Source organism: Tetranychus urticae, chromosome 1 (assembly GCF_039701765.1).
Source record: "Tetranychus urticae isolate SD_2017Ah chromosome 1, NJAU_TeUrti_SD_1.0, whole genome shotgun sequence".
NCBI classification, from domain to species: domain Eukaryota; kingdom Metazoa; phylum Arthropoda; class Arachnida; order Trombidiformes; family Tetranychidae; genus Tetranychus; species Tetranychus urticae.
In genome coordinates this window covers 14,529,109-14,551,764 of record NC_142958.1, presented here as the reverse complement: position 1 = coordinate 14,551,764, position 22,656 = coordinate 14,529,109, and the positions used below count along the sequence as shown (strand labels likewise).

The 22,656-nt window shown below is 32.2% G+C and overlaps 1 protein-coding gene across 1 annotated transcript in view; it reads right to left on the bottom strand.

The window, feature by feature from the left end:
- LOC107367711 (protein turtle homolog B) overlaps positions 1-22,656 on the bottom strand; it is a 75,756-nt gene that overhangs the window by 13,055 nt on the left and 40,045 nt on the right. Inside the window, exon 6 of the mRNA XM_015935460.3 lies at positions 8,614-8,901. Within this exon, the coding sequence (XP_015790946.2) occupies positions 8,614-8,901 (288 nt within the window). The remainder of the gene's footprint in view (positions 1-8,613; positions 8,902-22,656) is intronic.

Below are 22,656 nucleotides of genomic sequence, written 5' to 3'. Positions count from 1 at the left end.
TGTTGAATCAACTTTCATGTACTTTCTCTCTGTATATAAACATCAATCAATCAATAAGACATGAACCTGATATTGTGAAGCCATAAACAAACGTCAACATTGTTGCCTGTAAAAACAATTTGAGAAAAGTGATGATGAAAAGAATGAACATTTCGATGAAAAATCAACAAATGATTCAACTTTTTTCATTGTTTTTTCTCTTCTTCTTTCCTTTCCACCAAAATCTTGACAAACACTGAATAAAGTATCGTTGCAATTGACATGAAAACAAGTTGAAAGTAACATGAAATGAATGTTTTCTTAAAAAAAGAAATTCTTGTTTTTCGATTACAACCCTTTTCAAACAAAATGCTTATTCTGTTGACCATTAGTCGTTTCGTTTAGACAAGTTTCTTTTCTGGTTAAACTTTCTTCGCCATTCATGTTGACTGAGTGTTTGCCTGTTAATACCTGATAATACCGTTTCAACAAGAACGACAATCTGTCCTTCAAACATTAATCCAAGTCAATCCAGCAAAGAGAAGCAGAAAAAGGGAAGAAAAAAAAGGTTCGAAGGGAAATGATTGAAGCAAAAGGTAATGAGCATGATTGAGAGAAGTTCAATTCGAGGAAAAGTGATGTGAGTTATTCAGTTTTGATGGGTGAATTGATAAACAAACAAGAACAAATGAAGAGAAGAAAAAATATCTTATGTTGCAAGATTTACTTCTCAAATGGGTTCACATTCAGTGACAAATAATATGTTGTCATTCATAAATATTTTTACTCTTCCATTACTTATACCATTTGGGTTGAGGTAAGTTGAGCTCAGCAGGAACAAAGCAAAAAGAGCAAAGAGGAGAAACAAAATAACCCATTGCTTGTTATTTATTGAACTTTGTGTTACTTTTGTGTTATAAGAAAAGTCAAGTTAACCTTTTCTCATCCGATTAAATCAATAATTTCAGGTCAAATGCATTTATAAAATTAAACTTGATCAAAGTGATTTTCAAAAGTGCATTTCCATCAATTATTTAACCAACTAAAGTCACTATCAAACTAAACATTTTTGACCAAAAAAATCAACAAATTTCAAGTTCAATTATTCGATCAACTCGAAATACTTTCCATTCCAAAAAAGAATTTCTTTTTTCAAAAATTCGAACAACCTAAAAGATAATGAATCTGATCGAGTTCCTAATGCTATCCAAATTCAGATGAGATTGAACTAGAGCTTAACTGATCGATTGTCGAAACATTTGCGTTATTTCTTGGAAAAAAAGATTAGAATAGATTTTCGAAGGAAACATTTGAATTGAGATTTCCAAGTGTTTCAACTGTTCCATGTTTGTTACAATATTAATAATTAAATGAAATTTCTCATCTAATTGGGTTTACTCTTTTGCCTGAAGCCAATTTTTTCTTGAGATTTTCTTTCTTTAGCTTTTAGCCTTTCCATATCATTTCACTCCTTAAATCGTTTTGTTTTTTACAATAAAAGTTGCTTCTCTCTTGATGCGATTACAAATCAAAATAGCATTTCTTGCGGGTAAATTTCATGTAAACCTGTAAGTAAATTGAACTTAGACACACTTTTCCCTTCTTGCTTCCCATCCACAAGCCTGGCCATGTTACTCTTTACTTGGATTAACACAGGGAGTGATAATTCCCACGAGTAAATGCCAATAGAGCTCAAAATGTGAAACGATAAAAAAAGATACATTGAATAGCTTCTCATTGGAAACATTTCAGTTTTCATTATTGCTTCAGATAACAAACTAATACCCATTATTGATATTATATTTTTACCTCTTCTATTGTTCCCATTGTAATGGTTACCACAATTATTGCTAATAATAATGTTATTATTATTCGTTGTAACCCATTTTTTCGACTTTTCCCTTTTTCCATTCATTTCTTATCAACCATTCCTTTTCCGATCAGATAAACTTTCACAATCTCACGAGACTTTGAATTTACTAATTTCAAATAATTAACCATTGAAATCCAATAAACAGTAAAAACAATTGCATTATCAAGTTCATTCAACTCATCAACTTGCAACAAATTTTCAACAAAATTCTTATCGAATTGAAACAATTGAATAATCTTGAAAGTTCAATAGAATTTCTTTGAATTTTTGATTTTTCGACTGGTTTCAGGTAAACATTTTCTGAACAATTTGATAATCTTTTAGTTTTAAAATGAATTCCAAAATTTATTTTTCTTTTTATGTGTTTCCATAATCGAACAAAGCTAAGCTTAAAAACTGAATTTTCATGAAATGATATTGTTCTTTGTGTTTATCTTAAGATTTATTGTTCATTTCCTTTCGCTTTTTTCACCGAAATTTTCTTCCCAAAATTGATTGACTTTGAATGGAAAGTTAAAAGATGAAGATTTACAAAATGATTCAAGACGCTGTTTTAACGCTTAAAATTGTTATAAAACAAAAAGCATTTGAACTGACATTTTGATTTCAAATTTATTCTCGTTTCCAAGTTTTGCCTCAATTTTCATCAATTCAACTTAACTTTTCACTTCGAGATATTTTTACCTTTAATAACACTTTAAATCTCAAAGTAACTTTTAAAGGTCAACAATGCTTTTTAAGCAAAGAAGGAAATATCTATTAAAATGAAAATTCAACACCTTTTGGTGACACTTTTCCTCTTTCAGGTAAACTTTCGAATAATGTTTACGAATAAGTTTTAAAACTTTTTCTTCTCCGGTTCAGTAAATGAATCGATTTCTTTGCTGTAAAATTTGAAATCGTAAATTGCTCATTTAAAGACTGTCTATTGAAAGCAAAAGTTGAAATGAACTCAAACAATTGATCTGAAAATGAACCAAGTAAATGATGAAAAGGAAAGAAATTTTTACTCAATTTTTTCTCTTTTTTTCTTTAGAATAGAAAAGAAACAAAGTTGCAAAGTTATCATGAAATTTTCTGTGAATGAAGCAAACAAATTGAATGAAAAGTTGAAGATGAAAAAGATGAGTTTACGATGAAAAGAAGGGAAAAGAAAAATTAATAAAAGTCAAAGATTTGAAAGGAAAGATATTTTAACTTTAGTTGACTGAACAAGAACAAAGTTTACTTTTTAACCTCCCAGTGAGAATGTTATCAGTTTCCAATGTAATTTACACATATGAAATGGTTAAGGTGAAGATGAGGAGGAAGACGAGAAGAAGCAAGTTTGGGATAAGATTAGACTTGGCTTTTCTCTGAAAGAAAAAAAAACTTTTCTTCTTCTCTGCCTTTTCCATCAAAATTGACAATTTTATCGATAAATTTTGATTATTGGTGAGTAAATGACAAACTGTTATTACAATCAACAATATCAACTTGAAATTGGCAAGATAAATCAGTCAAAGTGAAAATGGAACTTCAAGAAAAAAAGATTTCTTTCTTCAAAACATTCACACATTTTCATCTTGTTACAAGTGTTTCATATTGAATATCTTGTATCATCCTGTAAACTCTGAAAATATCATCTCTTGAAACTTGAACAGCAATTCAAAATTCAGTAAACATTTGCTTCTTTTCTGGTTCCCTGAGAAACGATGGACACTGGACATCACTTAACCAACTTTAATGGTTCTTGATGAGAACGCGTTCAAATGTCAAAAAAAGACTTTCGATTTTCGACATTTTTCAATTTCTTTTTTTCACTTTTTAATATTTTCTCATGAACTTTATACATTTTCATAAGAACTGCATTTTCCAGTCGAATGTGGACGTAAATTTTGAGTCGACTTTTCATGAATATTTCAAGAGAAAAATTTATCATTTTTCTGTTTTCTTTTTGCATCATTTTTTGCTTCTCTTTTCCCATGAAAAGTACAATTTTTGCTGTTCATCTCTTTTCAGTTAAACGTTTTGTTTCCTTTCATCTTCTCATTAATATAATAACAATCATTATCACTGTCAACATTATCACATTTTTTTTATTAAATTTGTCATTTTTCTTTTGCTAGTAAAACTATTTTGAGTTAATTATAATCACAATGGGAAACAATGAATGACAATTACAACAACAAGAAAACAATTAAAATCATTCTTGTTCCAAGTACCTTTTCATGTACAACTAATGATACTAAATTGTTGGTAAACGTTTCCATGTAAAAATGTGAAAAGTGATTAATTAGATTGTGAGTTTGGGTGAAAACAAGAGATGGATAAAGATGATGATTCAGGTTTTGATAATTTGATGATCAGATGAAAATTGTTATCAAAGATGCCAGTAAAGGTCAGAGATGTTGGTTTATGGAAAAAAAGGTGAAAACTCAACTTTTATCTTCTTTTTTTTATTGAAATATGATGACAGGTAAAATGGCGCAAGACAATGATGAAGATGAATCTTTGAAGCAACCAGAATAGATAAATTGGATGATAAGGTAAGAAGGACGCCAACTTGAGAAAATTTTCTTCTTTTCGTCTGAATACCTGTCATTTGTTCCTTCTGATATGTTTATTCAACTAAAATTGTTTGTTTGTCAAAGAAATGATATCCACAGAAATAGGAAATTACATGTTACAAGTAATCTTTAAATCATTTGATTTCCTTATCAATTTCTGAAACTTTTTCTCTCTCTGGTTCAATAACATGGAAAAACTGAGCTTCTTTTTTTCTCAGTCAAAAAGCAAATCTCTTTAGTAGGTTATGGTGTTGTGTCTTGGAGTTGATTTGGTTATTCAAAGTATTATTTTTATACAATTTTCTGTTTTGCGTAACACGTCGAGTTGAATTTATATTTATCTCTTGGAATGAAGATTTTTTGCAACGTTTGAAATGAGTGAAATTTTGCCATATAGTGACTAATGAGATATTTGTAGCTGAGTTTCAGAAGAAATTCGTTCGGAATTTAAATATTTTGAAAATTAATTTGATTCGAGAAGCTTATGGATAATAACTTGAATTATTGATGTTTTTATTTGTTTCGACAATGCAAATGTAGATTGAGCTTGGAAATTTTTAGCTTTTTGTGAATTGCAAAATTGAAAAGTCTTATAAAATGACACATTTTGAGTTTCTATTCTTAAGATTCGATGCAATTTTCAACAAAAAATAAATGAATACGCATTTTATACGTTTTTCAAATTGAGATCTGCGACTAAGACCAAACCATCAACTGGTGGCATAACTGCACTAAAAAGTTCTAATAAATATTCCTCCACATTAGGAATAGCGCAAGTTTGATGGCAATTAATTACACCAATTCTTTTATCCCCACTTTGGACAACAGCTAAAAGAAAATCGGCGCGTCCAGTGGCAAAGGTTTGTATAAAGCCAGGGAGATCGTTTCGCATAAAACAGGTTAATAAATCCGCTGAAAACTCGTATTTCCACGCCTGAGATCCTCGGCTTCACGGGCTTGCTTGTGATTTGCGATCCGTTCTCGCCTTATATCCTTGAATTTTGTCGTTTCGCACGGACACTGGAATTTCCTGAAAACACACTACACATTTTACATCACTATAAGAATGATTAATGTATCTCAAAGTATTCCATAGAAGATGTCTTTTTTTATAAATATTGTGTGCAGTGAAACAAAATTCAGACATTTTGACGAAATTGCAAGCGAATAGAACTGCAAAGGATAATAAATGAAATAGAATTTCGCGCTGAAAGAATAGTTTTAACACATCAGAATTCAATCCACTTCTACAAAAGTTAAACGAACATTCAATCTTAAAAATGCTTGTCACATTGAATACCGCTTAATTAAAAAAATACACTTGTTTAGGATCTTTTTACAAATAAAGGTCATAATCAGCTTTTTTATATTCCAAGGACAAGGTCATTTAGCTGCTGCTTTTGTTAGAGGTCAATCTGAGTTCCACGACCATTTTTACAGACAAATAATCTTACTGATCAAGTTGAGAGACGCTGTGGTGAACGTTTCTTGAGTTATCGACATTTAATTTACCAAATCAAATGGGCGTAAAAAATGCAAATTTTTACAAAAAATAAGAATTTAAATAACACAGTTTGGTAACTTAAATGACGATAACTCAAGAAACATTGATCACAGAGTAGTACAACTGAATCATTAATATTTTCTGTAAGATTGACCTTTAACATAAGCAGCAGCTATTTCCAAAAAATGACCTTGAAGGATCTTGCCCTTGGAACAGAAAAAATGAATGTCACCCAAACACACTTTTTTCGATGGCAAGGACAATAGCATGTCTGGTTGCAAAGTTATTTGCATTCAACATCTTACAAATTAGCTGCATAGTTCTGTTTTCATAATAAACTATCAATTTAAAATTATCCATAGAATCAAATTTTGCACCAAGATTTATTTGAAGAAAATTACCCTATAAAAATTTATAAAAATGCTTATCAATGATTTCCATATTGGCCTAAAATGTGTCAATAGTTGCCCGAAAGCTATGAAAAATGACTTAATTCGCGAAAAGTCGAAAACGGTCTCTCAGAGATTCACCCAATAGATTGGAAAACGGTTAATTTTAATGATTTTTGCTGCATATAGCGATATCACAGAACGCAAAAGTTACTAAGCTGATAGCTATTATATTTCAAGATTTTTGCGTTTCATTTTCCTGTTTTCACAAATCCAAGTCTCATTTCCTCATGATTTTCATCATCACAACCATCATGTACATTTTTATCGTCTACATCATAACACAAACAAAACAACATGAGAATATGAAAAAAGGGGAAAAAGAGAAACAAGAAGCAAAAAACGAGAAGAAAAATCTTGATGATACACATTTTTATCGATTAGGTTGAACATTGAAATGTACATCAGAGCCCAATGATAATGATGGCAGTAAAAGCAAAAGCAATAGAAGAAGCAAGAAGAAGGAGAAAAAAAAACAGAAAAGGCAAAATTTTCTTTCAACAATGTTCCATTCTAGATCAACTTTACCCTTTTTATCAATAGTGATTACTCTAGATAATCTGCCTTCAAGCTGAGGTTAAACCCGATTTAGTTTTCATGCAAGTTTCCTCAACTCTTCATGGGAGTAATGCCAAGTTGTGAGCCAAGATAAAAACTGAACCAAAAAAAAGGCAAATGAATAACAATCAAAATACTGTGCATATTAATGTTGGCCATTGTATTCAGATGAACTTTATTGATTCTCTTATTGCTCATTATTGGAGGAAAACAAAAAATTTTCTCTTCTTTCCTCATCTTTTAATTTCTCATCCCTGTTGCTATTATCAAGTTATATCATGCCTTTAGCAACATAATTTTATTACATCTTTATCATCTTGTTAACCAGCCATAACTTTTCATCTGTTAACATGAGCCAAATGCTGATGAGAATCTCAACTTTCTCTTGCATTTCTTTTGATCAACATTTTTTGTGGTAAAATTCATTTTCCTTTTGTAAACTCAACTGTCAATCTCTGATGAGAATCATTATCAAGGCCCATTGTTGAAATGATAATGTTGCGATTCTATTCATTAGCTATTATTAGCGTTGAAAGAATATTTTCCTTTTCCAACCACATTCCATGATTCATTTTTCATGGAAAATAATGAAACTTTTTTCTCCTTTTTTTCTCCAATAATTGTCTCTTTTATAACAAATTTTATTATTTTACTTTTCCGTTTTTTTGTTTCGCCTCTAATTTAGTTTTACTTGTAAATATTGACACATAATCATGGTTTTCCGAGTTGATATTCAATGCTCAGCTTTACATGGAAAAAGATAAACAATATTCCATGAAAAATCTCTTGGAATAAAAAACATGTTCAATATTGAATAGATGATATTTGTTCAAGTTTGACAAGTGAATTATAATTGAAATGAAAGTGAAACAAATTTGGTTGCATTCAAACACAAGAAAAGATGAAGTTCCGATTGAAGGCATTCATTCAGTTCGTTGTTATTCAATCTTTTTTGCTCAGTTAATTATGTTATGGAAATTTCATTTTTCGAATTTCTTTTTTTCGAGATTAGCCTTGATTTTGTTTTCTGCTTCAAAACTCGTTTGGTTATTGATTTATGGGCGACATAAAGAAACATAATTGAAATTTTTACGCTCAATTTCAAAGGTTTACTTGAATTTTTTGCCATTCATTAGATGTTATTATTATTGTGTTTATCCATGTTTGTGAATGCTTTTATTGCGTGACAAAAAGCTACTTCACTGAAGCAGCCTCAATGGTTGTGCTGAAAATTGAAATTTCATGCACAAAAGTTTTCAAAACAATAATAAATTTGCATTTAATACACATTTTGTTGGAAGTCTAATGTTGGCTAACTGGACAGTTAAGGTTTAATAGAAAATGGATTCAAGATTCGATATTCAGCTTTCGAGTCATTTAAAATTCTGCCTTCATCATAAACTCTTCACAGTTGGTATTGATAATGAAAACTAATTGTTAATCGATGAACCAAAAATCGTTTCGTTTTCTTCATTTAAATTGACTGAGTTTTCAAAAATATTCCATATTCGTTTTGCATTTCTAATTTTGCTCGATTTTTCTGAAAATTTTTTGAGAATAATGAAGAGATATTTGATTTTAATGGATGCATTGTTGTCCAAAGAAAAATTGATTAAACATTTTCATGATCGACTTTTGTCTTGCATACAAACTGACGACTTGACAACTTGGTCGAGTCTATTAAATCTGTAGGCTACTTACTTGCTGGTATCACATTGAATGAGCAAGGCTCGGTTTGGACTCCCACCTTGTTCGATCCCCAGCACAGTAAAACTCCGTAACTGTTTTTATACTTTGGTACATATGAGACTATTGAAGTACTTCCATTGGAGTTGAATGAGCGAATCTCTGCAGTTTCAAGTGTGTTGTTCAACATCCAGTTGAACTTGACATCATCTGGATCAGCATCGACTTGACAGCTAATGTTAACCATTTCATTGCGAGCGACTCCAAATTTAATTTCTTGGGAAGGCTTACAGACAGGAGAAACTGTTTGCCCGAACAAAATGTTAACACATGAATAAATTTTCGTCGAAATTAGTTTCAAAGTAGATTGAAAATTCCAAATGATTCCAATTACAAATGAACACAAAGGAGAAGTTAATTTGATAGCAAACAATCCAAATGATCCAATTTCACGTAAATTTGCACATTAACAATTCATTTGTTGACAAAACATGAAAATGCAGAAGAAATCCGAAAATTCCCAAAATGTTCAAAATCCAAAACATTTCCAATAACAGCAATTGTTGACATCAATTAGCACGAAATAAGACGAAAGAAAAAAATAGAAAAGAAATTCGTTATTGAAATTTTTCACTGAAATTCACTCAGATTACCAATAAGAATCATTCGATAAAAATATTAATCATTTTTGCAAATCATTTGCTATCATTTAGAGAATGATAAATATTCAGTTTCATGTTGATGGCAGTTAATCTGTGCAATCATCAAGAATGCTTTCATGGACAGAAGAATAGAATTAAAATTTTCTTTCATTTTCTTTTCTCGTTAAGAGCAACGTTTTTGAAGCATTTTGATGGGTTTAGGTGATAATGAGACGGAAAATTATCACAGAACATTTTTTTACTTTGAAATGTTCACAAAACTTGTTCATCTTGCCAAGGCTTCAACTGTTTCAAAATGTTCATCTTTTTCTGTCTTCAGTTGAAAAGTATAAAAAGATTTCACGTTTAGATGAAAATTTAATGCTAATGAAACTCATTAGATTTAAAATGTTGTTAATGTTTCTTGTTTCCACAGTTTAATCTGAGCTTTGGAAAGAATGGCATGATAAACTGAATGTTTTGTAAAGTTTCAAGAAATCGTTATCAGTCTACTGCTGGGAGGAAAAGGGCTTCAGCAAAGATTTTTCTCGTTTTTTCTCGTTTTTTCTTTCTTTTTTTCTGCTGTAAACTTCCTTTGAGTTTTGTTGTGTCTATTATGGTGACTCTATCAGAATCGGAAGTGGAATCTGGAATATTGCAAATTCAAACAAAAGAAGAGGAAAGACGAAGAAAGAAAATCTGACAACAAGAATATACCATGATTTATATTATTAATGGTTTGTGATTCCAACGAAAAACTTGTAGAAATGAACTTGAACTTTTGCTCATCATTTTTTTCTTCTTCTTCTTCTGATGCTCTCTTTTCTTGGTAAAAGGAAATAACCATGAAAGGTCAGAATATATTAGACACTGAATACTGACCAATGAATTCAATTTACATAAAGAATCCATCATCAGATTCGATAAGTTGAACAAAGTGAAGACAAAAAGTTGAAAAATTGTCAACAAAAATAAAAGAGTAAAAGTCAATTCTTTACATTTTTCATCTCTCAACAAATGATGTATATTTAGAGTTCAAGTTTGATCCAGTTTACTGATAAATGGAATGAAAGAAAGAATAAAGAAAAAGATAAATGAAAAATTATTCACCAAAACGAATGTGGTGAAATCATGGAAATGTAACCATTGACCAACAGTTAGAAAACTAGCCTTTTCAAGCATCTTGCAGAGTTTCAATTCGATTAATGAACTTTCTTTCAAACCAATGAACCATTTTGACCTCATAAAAGTCATTCAAGTTATAAATTTTTTTGCATTTCTATAAGAAGACAAAATCTAGTTTCATATCTGCACAAAAGGCGATCAAAGTTTCAACTTTGAACTCGATTTTCTCAAAAACTTATCAGATTTAAATGATCATCTTTTGAATTGGTGATCGGCCATGAACTCAGCGCTCATTTTCTGGATGCGAATGTGCGATTTTTGTGAAGAGCATTCTATTCATTTTTAGCACTAGACTCGATTTGATTGAATCTTGATGAATAATTGGTCATCAAACTGTAATCAATCTTGTGGTTCGCCTTTCATCTTGAGATTTGCTTACTCTTCACCAAATTGGCTAGAAAAGCAAGGAAAAGGACAGAAAATTAGTGAAAGCTTTTCCCTGCAACGTAATAATGCCCTTGTCCGTAAAGGTAATTGTGATGAATTTATTTCTTTCGTTCTGTGATTCCTTCCTGTTCTCTACAGTTTCCGATAATCTCTTCACACTTTTATCCAGTTTCATCCATGATATCTGCCTGGTATATAAAACATAATCAAGTACAAGTGCAACTAGAGGTTAGAGTTAATAGTTGAACCTGAAGACTGTAACGAAAGAAAAAGAACTTCGAAAAAAAGGAAAAACCTCTGATAATGATGAATCAAAATGAGAGAACAAACTACTAACATGACACATGGAAAACCGGATACATTGTTGTTCATTTATTCTGTTGACTGAATAAATTAATGCATTAATCAGAAGGCAAAGAGAAGAAGAAAAAAAACTGAGACCTAAACCATCATCATTACTGTTTGTGTATTTATTACTCAGTTTACTTCAAGTTGAGGTGTATACAATAAATGACAAGAATATGATGAATCTAGAATTATCAGAGAAGAAGAAAAAAACAAGAAGAAGCTGAACGATAAGCTCAAGAATCAGGAAGCAAAAGGAGTGAGACGAAGAGAAGAAAAAAGTACAAACAGTTTCATGTAACACAATGAGTAAAATCATGATACAGAATGAGTAGGATGAGAAGAAGAGTGACACTTAATTCTGATCATGATGATAGCAAGAACAAAACTGTGATGAGGAAAAAATTGTTTTCATTTTTTCTCCTCTTTTCTCTTGATAATGTTGTTCAATTGGAAAATGAAGTCAAGAAAAAAATTTCTTTTCTCTTCCTTTTCCTTCTACTTTTTACATTGTAAACTGATTGTAAGCAATATGTATTATCCAAGCTCATGAGCAATTCCCTGCAGGCATTATCAAATGCAAGTCAACCTCTTCCAGGCTCATGTTTTTTTTGCCTTTTGCTCTTCCGTTTCTTCCATCATCGCCACCCACTGAACGAAAAAGGTCGTTGTTTCTTTTCACCGTGTTTCTCACTTCTCTTTTTTTCAACATTTCTCCTTAATTCAAATTCTTCTCTCGATTCCAATCAGAACGTGACTTTATTACACTCCCTGAAGAATTATTTGCTTCATTTCGCCAATGGAACCTTTTACTCTCACTCTTTACCTTGTAATTCTTGTAGTCAAAATCTCTCAATCTCATGGAGAACACACATTTCATTCCTTCTTCATGCACATTATTATTCAGTGACAAGAAATTGACTCAAAAAGTAGAGAAAAAAATTTCACTTCAAATGGCAACAAATATCCATTTTCAATTGTGCTTCTTGTCTGGATCATTTTATTCAACTTTTTTCCCCATTCGACTTATGCTTTATGTAATGTTTATTCAATGTCTTTGCTCAAAATACATTCACTGAATCAAACTAAGGATTTACAGTAATCTAATAATAAACTAGAAATAATCATTGTTATCAAATTTCCAACGAAACTTTATTGATTAAGAAAATGATTTGAAAGAAAAGTTGAAAAGCATTCGAAATGGAAATTTTGAAATTTCGACTTTTGGATCTTTCGAAATTGTAAATCTTGAGTCTTTTGAGGTAATTTTGGGCAGTTCTTGTAATTATGATTTCATAGCTAATGGACAGGAATAGAACTTGATTTCAATGGTTTTCCATTGTAATTGTTCGTTTCGAGAGGATGAACAAGTGAAAAGTTGACTGAGCTTTTTAATTAATTGTAACAATTATAAAGTCTCTAATTTTTGCCTTTCCTTTTAAATTGTTTTTGCAGGCATAAAGTGATGTTCAACAAATCATCTTGTTTCTCTGGTTCAATGCAACTGTCCACTGGGATTGAATGCAATTGAAAAGGCAAAGCAATATTTTTTTCTCGTTCTTTTGCTTCTCTCTTTTTGATTCGCCTTTTGTATCCAACTCACCCCTTCATTCAAGTAAATGATAATTTTACGCTTCAATCAAATTGCAATTTATCTATTTGATGCTTTCAGTGGTGTCTGCTTTGGAAACTTTGGTTACATCAAGAGTAAAACAAGAGCTTACAATTACTGGTAAAGCTATGGATCACATTAAAAAGTCATAAAAATGATGACAAATTATTCATACTCAGGATAGACTGAGAAAAAAAAATGTTTAAATAATCATCAAGTTTCACTCGTCTTTACTCATGAGGATTGGTTAAATATCAATCAAATTGGCAAAAAGTGGCAAAAAGCGGGGAAAGAACACGAAAATTTCAATATCGTATAAATCATCAGATGCAATGGAAATATGTGACAAAAAATTGACTTTTCAACATAATGGGATGCAACCTTCATTTGACGAGCAACAAATGTCTTTTTGCGCATCAAAGAGGAAAAACGTTGCAACTTTGATCATAAAAATTTAGTTTTACCTGAAAAAATTCAAATCAAACCAATTAATCAATTCAAAAGCTAATTTTGACAAGCAGTTTGAAATTGAGCAATTTCCTTGATGCACATTCGCTATATTTTAACGACAGTTCATCCAAGGGGATTCCATCACTTTTACCGCAAAAAAGTCTCCTATCAGTAGTTTCTATGCCATCGACTATTGTGTCACATGAAAGGTTCCTATTTTCCCAGAACAGGAAAAAAGCATTTAAATCGAAATCTACTATCATGAAGATATCGTCCTCGGATAATTTTCAGACAAAAGTAACGATTTAAAGAACTTTTGTAGCTTCGAAGAAAAGATTTTTGACTTTTAAAGCAAACATTTTTCAATGTGCAAAGATAAGTGCTCTTCGAAAATGACCTTGAAAAGTCGTTTAGAGGTTAAATATTCGAGTTACCTCGAATGAACTTGTTCTTTTTCCATGATGGGTCAGTGCGAAAAAGGATTTTTAATCAAAGTTAATAGAGACTTTGCGGTGTGGACTTTTGTCGATTGAAAAACGATCAGTCAAATTTTTGCAATCACTATTATTGGATATTCGAAATTCTGTGGAAGTATTTATTGATCTGTAAGAGACTTAACCTTTCGTTTGAAATTGAAATTTTGGAGGAAAATTAATTCTCGCCATAAGCATAAAGGTTAATAGACTTTATAAAAGATGTAAAGGGCACACCTTGAAAGTAGTAAAACTCAAATTAAACCATCAATCATGAGGTTGTCATATTGTGTTACAATCATGAAGCATTTCAAGTTGTCAAAATAGTTGTGATCAAAAGAAGTTATACAACTTTTTTCCCTCTTTTTAGCCCATTTTTTGTGTGTTGAGAAAAAAAATATGATTTCAATTCAACGAGTCATGGAAAAAGTTGAATAACTTCATTTTCCTTTTCCTTCTTCCAGCTCTTTTCACTTTTTTTCATTGATTTTTATCACATCTACTTACATTGATTGATGGGCAAAGAAAAACTGAGTTATCATAATCAAGGTTCACCTAAAAGTTGAAAGTTTAAACTACGACATAATTGAACGATGCAAATGCAGACAGCAACTCGAGATTCACAAGCGGCATGAAAAACAAACAACTTTCGACATTTAATTTTCTCTTTCGATCTCCTCGACTTGAACTAACCTAAAGGGCAGTCGAAAGAGCATATTTAACCTGTGCAATCATTTACAAAATGAACTCCAGTCATTTCGAAAAGAAGTAAATTCAAAATTCAATCCAACCGATAACCATTCATTTCTCATACAGAAAGCGCCTGAAGCTCATCTAAATTGAAAACTCATCATCTTAGGTTTGAATGCAAAAGCTACCAAACTGACAACCATGAAAATCCATGATTTTCCAAACTCGAAACTTTACATTCGAAACTCAACCTTTGTCTGAAACTTTTCGATCATTTGGAGCATTGAAAATTGATCGAAGAAAAGCAAATGTAATTTAAAAGAAAAAGATCGATATTCTGAGGTTACGTCGATATCGAAACTTCAACATTTGATTATCGAGCCTGAAAGTCTGCAAGTTTAGACGAAGAGAAAATCGAAATCATTATTCCCGTAATCGCTCATTAAATTTGATTGTTTTGAGAATTGGTTGAGTTATCTGTTTGAGTTATCAGCATTTAGTGAAATTGAAATTTTGATGTTGGTCTAAGTTGATCATTTGATGGAACTGGATTGTTATTGCATTTACAAGAGAAACTAATGTTTCTTATTTAACCTGTTCAACGTTTTTGAAGCAACTCTTAATCTCACCTCAAATCTCTTTAAATCCAATGTAATAATTTTGTGAAACAAAAAAGAGAGAGAAAAGTAAAAAGAAAATGATCGAAAAAAGAATTTGTTTTATCTCCAGAGAACTGGACGAAACAATGAACTTCTCGTTACATTGGCTTCTCTCTAGACTGAGTAAAGCCAAGTCGTTTAACTTTGCAATTTGATCAGTAATTTGAAAGTCACCAAAGGTAACGAAATGAACAATGAAATGTAATTGGAAACAGATTTGGCAGGAGAAAAGTTGATGAAAATTTTGTGAATAAAGAAATGAAACAATTTTGGTCAACTTTTACTGTTGACATGAAACACGGCAAATGACTTCAATTGGTCAATGTAAATAGAGAAAAATGTTTTCTTCTCATTTCACTGTATCTATGGAATCGATATTGTTCCTGAATTGTTGCTCTTCATTTATTTATATATTTATATACATATTATTTCCTCTCTAATTCTTCATCATCTTCATCATCATTATCATGATCATTCCTCATGAGATTATAAAGACTCAATCAGTTTGATTGGTTTCCTCATTTCAATCAACCAATAGTCTAATCAATTGTGACTCGTTTACATTCCCAATTTTTCAATTTCATCTCCTTAGTAACTCAATAGTTAATGAGAAAATTGTTTTCCTGTCCATCAATTAAGTTGATTAAGGAGAACAATTTTGATGAGCAAAAGTGACAAATATTAAACAAGCTCGAGATACTGTTCAACTTGTCGAATTTTTCGTCATTGATGAATTCTCCTTTCAATTCTTTCGATTAGAACCGCTTTGGAAAGAAAAGAGCTCAAAAGTTTGAAAACACGCAGCACTTGAGAATCACTTCATAAGAGCAAAACTATCGTCGAGCAAGGATTTAATTTAGAAATTTACAATCGAAAATTATTGCTCATGCCGCTAATCCAACGAATCTCTCCGTTTGAGACTTTCCTTTAACTTGCATGCGATGTTTTCGTGAAATGAGGAAATTCTTGGTTTTCTAGTTTCGTCGGTTAAATGTGGAAACTCCCAAAGAAAACCATTTTATACTGAAAGATTTTTGTAAAGGATTTCAGAAAAAGCTTGAAACTAGAATCTAATATACGGGTAAAACTAAGAAAGGTCAAACATCGCACTTAGAATGATAACTTTCTGTTACCTGGAAAGCTTCTGCAATTTGAATGCTTGGAGTAAAAGTTGATTTTGAAGATTTTCTGCCCAATTTTATTCATCATGCTTGGCGTTCAATTTGCAACAACTGTTCAAGATGATTGATCTAACTGTAGCATTCTGCAACCGAAGCTAATCTGCAACATTTTCAACTATCATTAGGCAAAGCATAAGTTAACTTTTCAACTGAACAATTATGATAATATTTTTTGCTACAAACAATGGAAACTAAAATCTAGAGATTTTTTGATTTTAAAAATTGATGACAAAATGAAAGGATTAACAGACCCAAGAGGATTAAACACGTTTCACCTTGGCTTGGAAACACTTCGCTATTGTTTTTGTTTGCTTTGTTTATCGGAAATACAGTAATTAGGCTTGAAAGCTAATAAATCTTTATGCTAATTATGCAAATAATTTATCATTTGCCTACTGGTTATCACTTGAAATCAGCTCATCTTGATATGAATTTGATTACTTTAGACTCGTAATTTATTTATCTTAACCTTGCACAGTTTCCTTACGAACGTGTAAAATGAATCTGAAGCAACGATAAAAAAAGAGTAAAAATGAAAATTTATTAAATTTAAGCATCAATCTAACCAAAGCCAAGTGAACGCATTAACTGTAGGCAAGGCAAGGAAAAAAAGAGCAAATTAAACTTTGAAAAGTAAATCAATTTCAAGCCTTTATCTCAGATTGAGTTGAACTGAACAAGCAACAAATAATGCAGGAAAAGAGAAGAGAGAAAAATCTCTTTTTTCCAAAAACAGTTTTACCGGGTTCGATTAACAAGTTTTGGTGAAAAATGCAAGGCAAGAATAATGTAAATTGATGGAGAAAAAAGTGCACACATTTTTTCTCATTCCCTAACAGTTTAACACGTAATTTAATGTTGAGTTCATGAATGAGATTGAGCTTGATATTTATTAAATTATTAAACTTTTTTTATTCAAATTTCACTCTTTTCTTCTTAATGATTTCACGGTTCCATGAAGATTCTTGGCTAAACGGAAATTCATCAAAACTGTTAATAAATTTTACATTAAAATTGATGTCACGGTATTAAACAATGATAATGATGCTTAAAATTTCGTTTACAGTTAAATCAATTTTCACCAATTAAAGTCGAAACTTGAAGAAAAAGATTGAAACTTTGATTCCATTAAAATTGAATTGGATTAAGTTTTGGCTGAAATTTTCTTGCAATCATTAAGATTGGATTATTCAGTGATTAGTAAAGTTAATAGCTTAATAAGTATTAACGATTATAGCTTTTTGATTTACCATCGATTTATTTTCGTGAAAAGTTGAACTCTTTTAAAGGATCAGAGGAACAACATGTAATCAAGGGTTTGATGATCAACAAATTCCAAAGGAATGATGAAAATTATTTTCTTTTCCATTTTCTTCTTTTCTCTCTCTCTCTTTCATTGTCATTATGGATCATCTTTAGAGTCGGTAAATTGGAGTAAAAACCAAAAGACAGGAGAAGCGAAAAAAAAGTTCTGTATCATGTAACCCAATAATAACTTTTAATGATATTTTTCGGGTTTTTCTTTTTACTTTTACCTTCTTTTCCCTCTAATCCTATTCAAGCTTATTTGATAATAATAACAATAATAATGATAATCTGTTTCTTGCAGTAATCATGATGAAACCACAGAAAAATTATTGACCAAAGGAAACATTTTCTGCCTTCTAATAAGACTAAACCATTTGGTACAAAAGTTGGAAACTTCACTTTTGGCTTTTCCAATTGTTTATTGTTCTGGTCAACTCAACATGAATTTGAGTTTCCTTGTTATAAATCTTTTCAGCATTTTCTTCTTCAGTGAAATTTTCTTTACTTTGTTGGAACAACTTTTGTGAATTTGGACGATTTCGACAAAAAGTTTACTTCTTCTCACTAACTGGTGCAACAACAATTGAACTTATTTGAAATGAGAATCGAAAATATTTTCAAAAATAATGTTCTTTCATCGCCAATATTTTTCGAATTTTCAATCTCGATCTTTTTCGTCAAGGTCTTTGTGTAAAAGATTATTTGGATTTTCTTCTTTTCGGAATATCGTTGTAATGTTGATCTGAATTTATCAGATGAGAAGTTGAGATTTTGAATGAAAAGGCGAATTGATTGGAATAACGAAAAAAACGAAACTCCTCAACTCGTGTTGGAAGAGCGAACTGACGTTCATTTTCTTTATGAACTTCGAACTGCATCGTGATTCTAGGTTAGAACCTTGGAAAAGTTGATTCGTCTTTTGATGTTAATGACACTGTTCAAGACAGTTTTGTGCATCGTTCAACATTGCCATCATTCAATATCAACGAGCAACTTTCATTGTTCAACTTTTCTCCAACTCATCAGATTCAAATTTTTTTGGCCAACTTTGCTGTTCTCTTTTTAAAACATCAACTTTTGTTTTCTACTCTTGCTGATACAAAATCCATTTCCCTGTAGGGAGTTTTCACATGAACAATCCTTGTTCTCAGACAGATCTATGCATGACAAGAATTATAAAAAAGAGAATCAAGAATATACTTGGGCTAAACAGTGGTTTATTGAGTGTAACCAGAACAGAAAGAGAGCGAAAGTAAGAGATGAGAGAGAAAAAAAAAAGATGTAAAAAAGAGATTCTTTTTTCACTTTTTTTCTTCCTTCCAAGATAAAGTGAAGATGATGAAGATGATATTGAGTGAGAACAAAGAGAGAACATTAGACAGGAAGAAGCTTCCTTTTTTCATCAGAACATGTTATCAATGAGTTCAAGTTTTCAGGAAAAGAAAGATGGAAAGGAAAGAAAAGGAAAAAATTTGTTTGACAAACTGGCAACAAGAGACTGAATTATGGCAAAGAGTTTCAGTAACAGCATTTTGATAATGCAAGTTGAACGTGTAACGAAAGGCTTAAGACTGACAGTGAATTTCAATTCGAAAAAAAGAGAATCGAGAGAAAACAAAGTTTCAAGTAAATTCCAAGTCATGCAACTTGTAAATGCATTTCGAGTTTCAAAGAAAATTTCAAGATGCAAATGAACGAAAATCTCGAAATTTTCTTTACTTTTTCGTCTTTTTACTCGCTTCCCCAAAATCAATTGAAATTCATTTGAAAACAAAAAGCAATCATTAATGAATTTGTAGTGATCAAATTAAAAGGGAACACAAATTTAAAAGAAAAATCAACTACAACAAAGTATATTTTAGAAATTTTATTGTTGGTCAGAAAAGTCACAAATCTAACGATTGTTAACTGAAAAACTGCCCCGATTGAGGTCTCAGTCTGGGTTTATATGGGAGAGCTCCTAATGCCTAGCGGCCAAATGTTTCAGCAAAAACAAAAAGATTAGGAGAAGGGTAATTCGAAAGGATTTAAGAGAGATGGTTAATCTGTTGAAAAAAGCGTTAACTTGAGAGATAATTAGGAGTGCTCTTTACCGAGCGCTCTTTAAGGATGGCTCTTTATGGAGCGCTCTTAATGGAGCGCTCTTAATGGAGCGCTCTTAATGGAGCGCTCTTAAGCGAGAGCTCGAGATTGTAGCTTATTCTATTTATTATTTCAAGAAAAAAAGTAAGACTACCACATTCCCCCTTACTTAGACTTTTCCCTCCTGGGATAATAAGGTCTACAGTTCCTTATATGGGCGAAATGGTCTTTTCCATCGTTTTCATAGATGAGAGTCTTCTGGCTTCCATCTATTTCTTTTATTTGCTTTATTTTAAACGGTCCATCAAACTTGTATTTCTTTCCAACTTTCCCTTTGCTTACCAAGATCATTGATCCCACAGTGTATTTTACTATTCTCTTGATGCCTTTATTAGCGTATTCTTTCATTTTCTGTCGGTATCTCATTTGCTGTTCTTTGTCAAAAGCTCGTTCTGAGAGCTCACAGTTACCAATCACTTCGAAATGCTTATCTGCTGGTAACCAATCGGTGTAGCCAAACGCCTTGAAAAATGGTGAGCAACCAATGGCTCTATTGTACGCACGATTGTTGTGCTTTGCTGCGGCTTCCACTGCTTTTTTCCATCCACCAGGAAAGTCAGGGAAACAATCGCAGAATATCTTGATTTTTTGCACGTGTCTCTCAGCCATTCCATTTGACCATGGACTATAAGGTGAAGTTGTAACCAACTTGATTCCAAACTCTTTTCCAAGGTCCTTCGTCGCTTTAGAGAGAAATGATGCACCACAATCAGATATAATTTTGTTAATTTTACCAATGAATGGATGAGATCTTAAAAAGAGCACGAAAGAAGAGGCATCTTCTTTCATCGGTATGGCTTGGCATAGTCTTGTGGCTTCATCTACAAGTACTAAGAAAGATTTAGTTCTCGCTGAGCCCTCTTTTTTCTTAGTAAGTTCACCATAGTCGACATGAATAACTTCGAACATTATTTGTGAGTGCTCGGGAAGGATCATCAAATCTTGATTCTGTTTCAGTTTTGATTTGACACGTTGACAAACGTCACAGGTACGAACATAATCAACTATGTCATCTTTCATTTTAGGCCAGGTGAAGCGAGCAGCGATTTTGTGATAAGTGCGTGAGATTCCATCATGGCCTCCAGAGTAGGGATCGTCATGATATGCTTCTAGTATTGCTTTGACTTTGTCTGGTGATACTTCCATTCTCTTTTTTCCTTCGCAAATGTTGATAAAATTAACAACTGGGATCTCAGGACAGAGTCTTGATAGTGCATCAGCGTCTGTCAACTCTCGACCTGATCGATGGTTGATTGTCAAATTGAAACTCATTAAGAAAGTCTGCCAACGGCCTAGTCGGTTCTTTGGTTCCTTCAGAGATAATAGATGAGAGAGCGCTTGATGATCACTATTGACTTTAAATTCTTTTCCTTCCAAATAACTTCGGAAATACTTGATGGCTCTGATCACGGCAAGGCACTCCTTCTCGGTAGTCGAATAATTCAATTCTGGTTTGGTAAAGGTATACGAGTAATAACCAATTACTCTTAGTTGTTTATTACGAGGTTGATTGAGATCTCGTTGATATAGTATTGCTCCAGTGCCGTAGTAAGAGGCATCGCAAGAAAGTTCAAATGCAAGCGTCCAGTCTGGTACACCAAGTATGGGGTTCTCACTGATTAACTTTATGAGTTTTTGGTATGAGAGCTCACATTGAGCGCTCCATTCAAAAGGCACATCTTTTTGTTTCAACTTATCAAGAGGTCGAACAATATCACCGTAGTTAGGTATGAAAGACCTAAAGTGTCCGGTTAAGCCAGTGAAACATCTTAGACTATGTAAGTCGAAAGGTTTTCGCATTGTTTTTACTCGCTCGACGGATTCAGATCTGGTCGTCTTTGTAAAACCATCGATGACACGGCCAAGAAAGATAATACTTTTCGCACAGAAAACACTTTTCTTCTCGTTGATTTGAATGTTGTTTTGAGATAGCTTTTTGAGAACTCTAAATGAGAGCTCAGCACAATCTCTCTCTGTTTTACCACCAACACAAATATCATCGATATAGACAGCCACTTGGTTGGTTTGCAAGAGTTCATCGAGTACGGCAACCATTTTCCTTTGAAAGATTGGAGGTGAATTTTTCCAACCGAATGGAAGCCTTGTAAGTTCATAATGGCCGAAAGGCAACACAAAAGCTGTGAACTTGCGAGTCATCTCTGTTATTCCAACTTGCCAAAATCCATCTTTTAAGTCTATCTTACTGAAGAAGTTGCATCCACCAAACATGTTGATTATCTCATCGATGACAGGAAAAGGGTACGGGTCTAAAGTTGTGTATTTGTTGACCTCACGATAGTCCTGGCATAATCTCAGCGAACCATTTTCCTTAGGCACAATTACACAAGGGGAAGCGTATTCAGATGTTGACGGAACTATTATTCCTTGTTCCAATAATTCTTTTATTTTGGATTGGGCCCACATGTATTTTTCTCTTGATAGTCGGTAAGCTTTGAATTGAATGATCGGAGAGCCCTCCGAAAGCTTGAAGTCAGCTTGTAACAGTGGCTGATTCTCGGTTGGTATGAAAAGCTCCGGGAATAACGAACGAGCTTTTTCCATATTCTCCACTGAGTTCTCACTTTGAGATCTCACTTCGGAAATCGAACAGATTTCATTTTCAGCAAAGTTCCACTTAATTTTCAACTGTTTTAAGGCACGAATGGACAGTAAAATATCATAAGAAACATCATCGACAACTATAAAGTCTAACTCAATGCTCTCGTTGTTAAACTCAACTCGAGCGCTCACTTTGAGTTTAAAAGTTGATATTTCACCATTGTATGCCATTACATTGGAAGTAATACTCCTGGTTGGTAAATTGTTATCTCGAACAAAACGTGATGATATGAGGTTAGCTTTAGCACCACTATCAAATAAAGCTTTAGTCCAATATCCATTGACTTTAATAGTAAACATGTTGTCATCTTCAGCCTGCTGCTTTTCATCGGGCACGGAAAGAGCGAAGGCTTTTGAATGATCGTT